The sequence below is a fragment of the Labrus bergylta genome, chromosome 3 (assembly GCF_963930695.1).
Source record: "Labrus bergylta chromosome 3, fLabBer1.1, whole genome shotgun sequence".
Lineage (NCBI taxonomy): Eukaryota > Metazoa > Chordata > Actinopteri > Labriformes > Labridae > Labrus > Labrus bergylta.
In genome coordinates, this window is record NC_089197.1 from 32,163,192 (window position 1) to 32,171,997 (window position 8,806).

Here is an 8,806-nt window from a genome sequence, read left to right on the forward strand (position 1 = left end):
CAAGATTAAATCATGGTCAACGACAAGAATCCAGGCATCACAGCATCATTTAAAACTATCACAACACAACACAGAAACCCACAGATAAGTCACTTAATTCATTCATTCATTAACAAGCAAACATCAGCAAGCTATCATGATCTAAATGACAGTGCTAACATGCTAAATTGAAGTTTACAATGTGTGCCATTTTGGATTGCATTGTTAGCATTGTAACTTTTGCTCCAGTAGGCCCGAAACACAAAGTACAGCTGAAGTCAAGCCTGTTTGGCAAGGCAAAGACAAAATTGGGAGAAAGAAATAATTGAAAGAACTCTAAAGAACCACCTTACGGAGAATATTTGGAGGGTCAGTGGTACAAAATGAGCCAAGGATGAGATAATGACAGTCTTCAAGAAGATGAACCAGCAGAGTGTAATGTGAATAAGAAAAACAACAACAGAGGTGTTGCTGCAGTAGTTTCCAGCTTCATTGTAAATCTATATAGAATGTCCAATGTCAACACCCATTTTCATCAATTACAGTTTGAATATATGACCTGTGTGTAAAGCTGCCATGATTGTGAGATTGTGAGGGGTGACTGATTAAAGATCATGCATGTGAAAATAGGACAACTATGATTGCCTGAAAAGAGGAGACAGCAAAAAATGACCCTAACAGGCAATTAAAGCAACCGTGAAATCTATTCCTGGACAGTTTGTCACACAGTTTCTAAACACTAACATCTTTATTTTGTTGGTTCGGTATAAGTTGAGAGGCCTGCATGTTGTAATGGAAAAAAAACACCATGCTGGCAGACTTTTTTCCCTTGAACTCACAAAATAGTAGTCTGAAAATCTGAATGCCTCTGCTTATTTGTTGACAATCTTCCCCTCCCTCTTTCTTTCACCCATTGTCTCTCCCCCCCCCCCCCCTATGATGCATTGTGCACAAGCTGGAGTCCTGTATTAGGCATGTGGTGCAGGGAGTGAGTCAGACTGCCCACCAGCTGAGAGCACGGCTCGCCGGTGAGGAGGTGTAAAGACATTTCATGCAGGGCAGGCAGAAGCCAACAACACTAGTGGGTGATTTACAGGGCAATTAGGATGGAGGCCAGCAACAAGCTACCAAAACTTGAGATATAGCCCAGAAAGACATTTTCAGATGTGTGTAATACTGTGCTTTCAAGTGAACTTGCATATGCTCCCCAGCTCCGAATCAACAAACCAGTTAATCAGAGGTTCAATTAGGCTACCTTGAATAAACATTAATCATAGTTTGCTATGACCTTTATTTGACTGAGGTTTTACAGGTTATAAACACTATAATGGTGTCTTTGGTTTAGTTTATTTGAATATTTATATCATTGGGTAAACTTAAATACACATAGCAATGAGGTTTTCAAAGGATTGTTTTGCTTCTTTATAAAAGCTCAAAATGATAAAATACATTTTAATAAAGATATTTATTTTTTGCATTTTTTGTGTTGGGAATGACGTTAGGAGCAGGCCCACCAACAGAAATGACAGAGTCCCTGAAATGAGCCCTCATCGGACAAGTTTGAGCCCTAAATCTGATTTATTAATATCAATGCATGTGCCTGCTCTCTCCACATGCACTTTTAACATTAACAAATACATTTCAGGCTATTTAGGCATAGACAATCACATATGCACACAAACACATTCCAGGGCTTTTACAGTGTTTGTCCACATAGTTTACCTCATAATTAAGGTTGCAATTCTGACATGTTGGCTTTAGATTAAAAAAAATAAAAAAATGACATGACCAGGATACATTGTACTTGAGAAAAAACAAAAATAATATGGAGTTTTATTTGAAGTCACAGTGAACATCTGAGTTCATCTATTGCATTGCTTATCTTCAGTATTAAGTTTATAGGTGACCTCCATGGGCCATATGGTCTAATCTAGCTTTCTCTATCGACGGCCCTGGGCAGACTATACTTTCTCAGAAGGAGTTAAGGTAGGACTGGGAGTGGCCTTGATGACACTCGTTGAGTCGTGACAGTTTATTTGAAACCATGGCAATGAGATTGCATGGCCAATTTCCAAAACTAAATGTAACCAAATTTCATGTAAAAATTTGGCATACGCCAAAGTGTATGTCAAACTAATGTGGAGTGTGGACACCCAATTTTTTTGCTATCAAATTGGATTTACGTACGTAGGCTACATCTCGTTGGTTTATTAATCTCATTCATCTTTCTTTCAGGCACATGAACCACCTGCCCTGTGCGTGTAACCCCGACGCTGGAAGCATATTATCCAATTAGCGGTGTTAGACAAGGGGTCGTCCTTGGCACGGCAATTTGCCAATTAGAGAGGAGCACGTGAATTGGATCCCCTACTTAGAGAGCCATGTTAACGGGACAATCGTGTTTTTGCTTAAAACAGACCAAACTGTGAGTGGGCAAAAAAAAAAAAAAACCGGAGTGGAAAAAAGCCAAACATGCACGCTTTAGTGAACGCCTTTATGCGTTGTCTCTCCTTCCTCCTGCCTCCCTCTTGGCTTTGTGTCACATTTTGCTTGTGGGTTGGGAATGAGTGCGAAGAGACGCTGCCGCGGTCCAATCCCAGAGCTCGTTTCAAAAGCAGAAAGCCTCTTACATATGAGGAAGTAGCAGCCGTAGCAGCAGCAGCAGCATTAGAAGCCCGAGGAGGCTCCAGCCCGTCGGTCTCGTCAGGTTCAGGCTGCGTCTCGCTGGCTGCTAAAACCCCCGCTGCTCCTCAGGGCCCTCATACGGGTCGGATCTGGATCGGGGGTCTCTGGCGAGCCGTGGAGCGCGTCTTCGGAGCCCCTTTGGTCCTTCTCCGCCATCACTGGTGCCCTGAGAAGCATCGAGCAGGTTTACGCACCCCGTATCCTGTCTGTGCCTTCGAGTCGAGCAAGACTGTAAGCTTCCAGGGCGGCGCTGCTGCTGCTGCTGCTGCTACATCCGAGGACGAGAGGCGAGAGGCGGGTGGAGGAAGCACCTTGACTTATCCGGGGAACATGAGCGGGTCTGTGGGGATCCTCGATCCGAGCTCAAAGGAGTGCGCCTTGGAAACGTCAGTGGAGCAGGGCGTCGATGAAGTAATCACTGTGGATCAGCACACGCAAGAGATGGGGACGGTGACGATAACAGTGGCCATTCAGGCAGCAGAGGACGAGGAGCCTGAGGAAGTGTCATCTAATATCATTGACTTCCTCGGAGGAAGCTGCAGCGAGGATGACATCGGAAGACATGATAAATCAAGGTTTGACTTTTGGCTACTTTGGGTTAATTTTCTTAACTCACGATGCTCTTGGTAACAAGGACGCAAAGCTCATATTGGGTCAATTGTATAATTCACTATTAAAATAATGTTGTCTTGGCAGAAAAGTAATCTATAAAAGTAATACCTGGAAAGTCAATTAATGCAATTTTAAAAATCCAAAATCACGTGGAAGAAAAACTTAGTTCAGCAAAGTTTGAGATTGAATGAAACGTGTTGCTCTTTTTGCCAAGGATACTGAAACCCTGTTTGCCTTTCTTAGTTCCCTATTTGATACGTTCTTTGCACATATCTTCACTTAGTGGCTAAGTGGACTGTCAGGTGAGCTGTGAGGATGCAGTTGAGTTATTTAACTGAAAGAATGCCAGCCGAGTAAAGAGAGGCTACTGTACAAATACAATTGTAATCCACACAGGTAGCTTACCACTATGACAACAGGAGCCAGTCAACAGCTTCACAATGTGCCCTGAGAACAAAAAGCTGGCCACAATTGTGGGTGTTGATCCTCCCTGAAAATAATACTTCAGGGTTATTATTATCTCCTGCCAGCTGAACAGGAAGTGTTAAACCACCTGTGGGCAGCATCCGTGCTGTTAAAGCAGACACCTGAAGGAGAGTGGGGAAGGGGGGGAGGGCTAAATAGAGGAAGGATGGCACCTTCACTTTAATCTAATTCCCCTGCGTCATGCACTGCTATTTTTATCCTCTGGCCTATAAGTTGCCTTCTCAGAGTATGTGAGCAGAGTGAGTCAGAAAGGCCAGAGGGGAAAATAAATCATTGTGTCCAAATCAAGCGTTTGCGTGTAGGTCACACCATATTGTTTCTCAAACATAAGAGTCTACAACACCTGTGCACCCCCGGGGCTTTGTGACATCTTGAAAAAAGGTAAAAGTTTGGAGAAAAGATTGTGCATGTTGCTGTTTTAACTAAATTTTCCTGCAGAACTCAAATTGAACTCTCTCTCATGGCTTTTTTTTTTTATTTCCCTACTTTTATGCTGTGATTTCTTCTTTCATTCACATTTTTTTAAATTCTCGTGTGTGTATGATGATGTTTCCTCCTAAAAGGCTTCCCTCCTGGCTGTCTTTGTCTGGATTACTTTGAAAGCAGAGTGCTCGTGCCAGCTCTGCGGTCAGCGTGCTGGAAAGCTATTGACTGTGAGGGTGTGTGTGTGTGCGAGTAAGGGAAGAGGTGATGAGTCATCCACCAAATTTTGTTCACTCTCTTTTTAATCTTCAGACTACCTGACCGTGCAGCTCCACAGCTCCTGCCAGGTGTCTGATTGGGATTTAACTGTGCCTGAAAGCTTTGACTGTAAAGTGAGGGCACCAGGTTTTTGTAGGTCATGTGAAGTTGATTTGTTGAGCCTCCATATTATGTGTAGGAGGGAGAGCCTGTGACTCTGCACTCTTCATATGGAGAGGTCTTGGCAGGTTCAGGGTTGGTGGGACACTGTGGTGGGTCTGGCACTGAGCCCCGGTGACTGTGGCTGGAGGACTCAGCCTGTCAGCTGCTGTGAGGAGAGCTATGTCAGGATGAAGATGTAGTCATGCCAACAACTTGTAATCCTCTGGCTGTATTGTGAAAATGTGTAACGGTTGTAATATTTGGCAGATCAGGATGTGAAGCATTCTGCTGGTTCAGTGATAAACTAGAGAAGCGAGTCTCTGCTGACCATGATGAATGTTTTTTCTTCCCACGCAGTGGAGCCGGGACCAGCGGAGGGGAGCTGGAGGAGGAGAGCTGGCAGCCCCCGGATTCAGAGCTCATCCAGAAGCTGGTGGCTCAGATCGAGTACTACCTGTCCGATGAGAACCTGGAGCACGACGCCTTCCTGCTCAAACACGTCAGACGCAACAAGCTCGGCTTCGTCAGTGTCAAGCTGCTCACATCATTCAAAAAGGTAAACATTATGGAAAGGAAAGCAAAATATGAAACAGTTAAACATTCCTTTTATTGTAGATATCGTGCTCTGTAAGTAGATTGAGATAGAAACCATGCTAAATAAATGCCCCGAAAACATTTTGTAACGACCAAGTGATGATGGAGACAGAAAAGGTGAGAATTAAATCAGTAACTGACAGTTATAGTGTCAACATACTAGCTGTTGGTAATATGACATTCTCGTACTACTTCACAGCAGCTGGTGCCACTCTGGACTCATGCATGCAGATTTGTTTGGGGTGTTTTTTTTTTCTGTTTATGCCACAAGTGAACTGAATCCCCTCACACACAGTCATTTATAAATATAAACAAGGATGCAAATGTGAGATTGAGAACGCTGAGATGATGCATATCTCTCCATTTTCAAATCTCATCTCAAAACACATCTTGGTAAACTGGCATATTATTCAGTCTGATCATTCTCCATCTGGTTCTCCTAACTCCTTTACATCCTGTACATTTGTGTTTTTAATGTTAATTTGATTGTTGTGTTGTTTTTATCTCTGCTCTGTCAGGTGACCTTGAGAGTTTTGAAAAGGTGCCTTTAAATAAAATGTATTATTATATTGAACATGGGTAAATTGGTGAAGTGATTAATGCAGTGAAACCAGAATGTTTTGAGTGTGCGAGTCTGTGATTATGCCGTCAGCAAAGGTATCGATTGAAGAAGTGCAACTGATGGAAGATGGTACGCCAAATTGATTGAGCTATTGTTTAGCCAATTCTTCAAACCAGAGCTTCATGACTCTCAGTTGAACCTAATGGTCCTTAGATGAACCTCTTAAACCCCCTTGACAGCTCACCCTTGTAACACGATTATTGTCTCTCTGTAGGTGAAACACTTGACTCGTGACTGGAGAACGACTGCTTACGCTCTGAGACACTCGAAGGTGCTTGAGCTGAATGATGAGGGCCGTAAGGTGCGGCGTAAATCTACAGTGCCAGTCTTTGCCAGCGAGTCGCTGCCCAGCCGCATGCTCCTGTTGAGTGATCTGCAGAGGTGGCCGGAGCTGGCTGCTCTCACTAAAGACAATGGAGGCATTGAAGGTGGAGCCATTCAGCAGGAGCAGCTGATGAAGCTGCTCCTGAAGGAGTTTGGAACGTATGGCGCCATCGCTTCTGTCCGAGTCCTGAAGCCGGGGAAGGACCTGCCGGCGGACCTGAAGAGGCTGAGCAGCCGCTACGCACAGCTCGGCACAGAGGAGTGTGCCATCGTGGAGTTTGAGGATGTTGAGGCTGCTGTCAAAGCCAATGAAGCTGTGGGGAACGAGGATGGAGGGGCGGGTTCTCTGGGGTTGAAAGTAGTCCTGATTGGCACCAAGCCACCCAAGAAGAAGGTGCCAAAAGAGCGACCTCGCGAGGAAGGAGGGATGCGCAAAAGTCGCTCGCTCAACAGCCGAGTAAGAGAGCTGCAGTACCACGGGGACGACTCGGCCTGCAGCTCCTCGGACACTGAGAGCAACCCCACGTCCCCTAGGCTAGCCCGGAAGTCTCAGTCCTGCAACAAGCTCAGTCCTACCACCGCAGGCATCAGTTTCCAGAACAATCACTTGAGTCCTGGTATATCCCCGCGCAACAGTCCCTGGTCCAGTCCCCGTGCCAGCCCCTGTCCTCAGCGCAAATCTCCTCACTCCCACAAGTTCCCCTTAGCCAGCGAGGGAAGACTGAGCCCGGAGCCCGGCCGCCGCTGGGCAGACTACTCCTCGGATAGTAGCCTGACTCCTTCAGGGAGCCCGTGGGTTCAGCGGCGTAAGCAGGTGGCGTCTCAGGAGAGCAGTCCAGTCGGCAGCCCCATGATGGGTAGAAAGATCCAGAATGCTGACGGTCTACCACCAGGCGTAACTCGGCTGCCAAGGGGTCCTGACGGAACACGCGGCTTTCACTGTGTCACTGTTGCCGAGAGGGGGAAGACGGCCGCCACTCAGACTTAGTGTGTGGAGCTCCCTTATGCATTCCTGAGAAGTGTGTAGTGATAGGTTGGATATTTGAGCTGTTCTTGGCCATGTCACTCAGCCCCCCCCGCGCCCAGCATTTGAGACTGTGTAGATATATTTTTGTTGAGTGCATCAGTTTTCAGTCTTTGTTATATTTTTATACGACTTTTTCAGTTACCATGGTAACATTAGTGATTTACCAATGGGAATTTTGAGTGAATGTAAATTGACAATGCTTTTCAAAATGGACCATGTCATCTCCACTGTTGTCTAATCTTGTTCAACATGGGGCAGGTTGGAGAGGGAATTCCACTTTTATTTGAATTGAAAAATGTCCTCTGTCTTGTGTGTCTGTGGATGGCGTGTAAATGTGTTCTTGGTTTAAGTGACATAGGCACATGGACTTGATAGAAGTATCACCATATGCCTTTTTCTGTATTTGTCTACTGTGAGCTCCATTTTTACATGCTATTTAAACTGAGGCCATAATAGCTCCACTGCCATACAGGTTAGATGGTCAAACCAGGACATGACGTTTATTTTTTTTGTTTTTATTTTGCCTTTTTTAATTTCAGTATTTTCAGTACCTTTTGGCACTTTGTTGGTAGGGGTCTCTATAGCCCTGTAAATGTTTATTTGTTCAGCAGATGTCTGCTTATTTATTTTTTAGCCTTATTTTATTTTGTTTTGGCATATCTTTTTTTCCATCAGTCTGCGCTTGCAGTGAGGTTTGAGGGATCAGGTCAGGCAGAACGAGTGCTCGTATGTTCTTGCCTTTACATCTAAACCGGGAATGTTTGTACAGTGCAATTCCTATTGTACAAATAAATCACTAAAAATGCAATAAGACTTCCTTCCTTTTTGTTTTTGACACATTTCAGGTAGTCATGGTGGGTTGAAACATCCATAAACCAATTGTGTTTTTTTTACTTCAATATGTAGGCAGGATCTAAGTGTGATATCGTTGCTTTGCCAGGACTGAAGGAGCTTTCCAGTAGAGAGCAGAGTTGGCACAGATTTTGAAAAGGGAAGCACAGATGGGAGAATAAAAAGAGGGAAATGATGGCTTATAAGCAACAGCAACCCTCCATGAGAAGACAGAATACACAAAACGGTGTAGCAGACTAGTTCCATGAGACATTTATGCAGACTGCCTGTATCTTGGCGGGTGTGTGTAAATAGTTTTCTATGCCCAATGGCTTCTTTAGTTTGACAAAGTTGAATGTAGCACACATAAGATGTTTGTGACACATACAAGGTACCTTTTAAACGTGTGCACATTATGTCAAACAAGGCATTCCCAGTTTTAAAAGAAGCTTCCGGTGCATGTGATTGAGGCCGTCAGGTTTGAACATCTTTAAATACCCTTTTTTACACTGCTACAGCTCTGCCTGTGTATGGAGAATCAACTGAAATTAAATTCTACCCAGACTGTCAATTGGATTTAGATGTGTGCTCTAAACTGGACTTTATAATTGTTGTTTTGAATGTGGTTCACCCCCATCTAGCTTTTAACAGTATGTTTGGCGTTGTTGTCTTGCTGAAAAATAATCTCCCAGTTATTTTGCAGACTGAAACCAATTTTCCTCCCATGATTTGTCCTTGTTTTGTTGCATTTATTTCTTCTTTCATACGCCTTCTAGGACCTGCTGCAGAGAAGTGTCCTCACA

At 44.3% G+C, this 8,806-nt stretch overlaps 1 protein-coding gene across 1 annotated transcript; it reads left to right on the forward strand.

The window, feature by feature from the left end:
• The first annotated feature begins 2,409 nt into the window (after positions 1-2,409).
• Positions 2,410-7,983, forward strand: larp6a (La ribonucleoprotein 6, translational regulator a). The gene is made up of 3 exons (XM_020657752.3): positions 2,410-3,239; positions 4,963-5,161; positions 6,036-7,983. The coding sequence occupies exons 1-3, from the start codon at positions 2,452-2,454 to the stop codon at positions 7,131-7,133; spliced, it is 2,085 nt and encodes a 694-aa protein (XP_020513408.2). The 5' UTR covers positions 2,410-2,451; the 3' UTR covers positions 7,134-7,983.
• Positions 7,984-8,806: the final 823 nt, after the last annotated feature.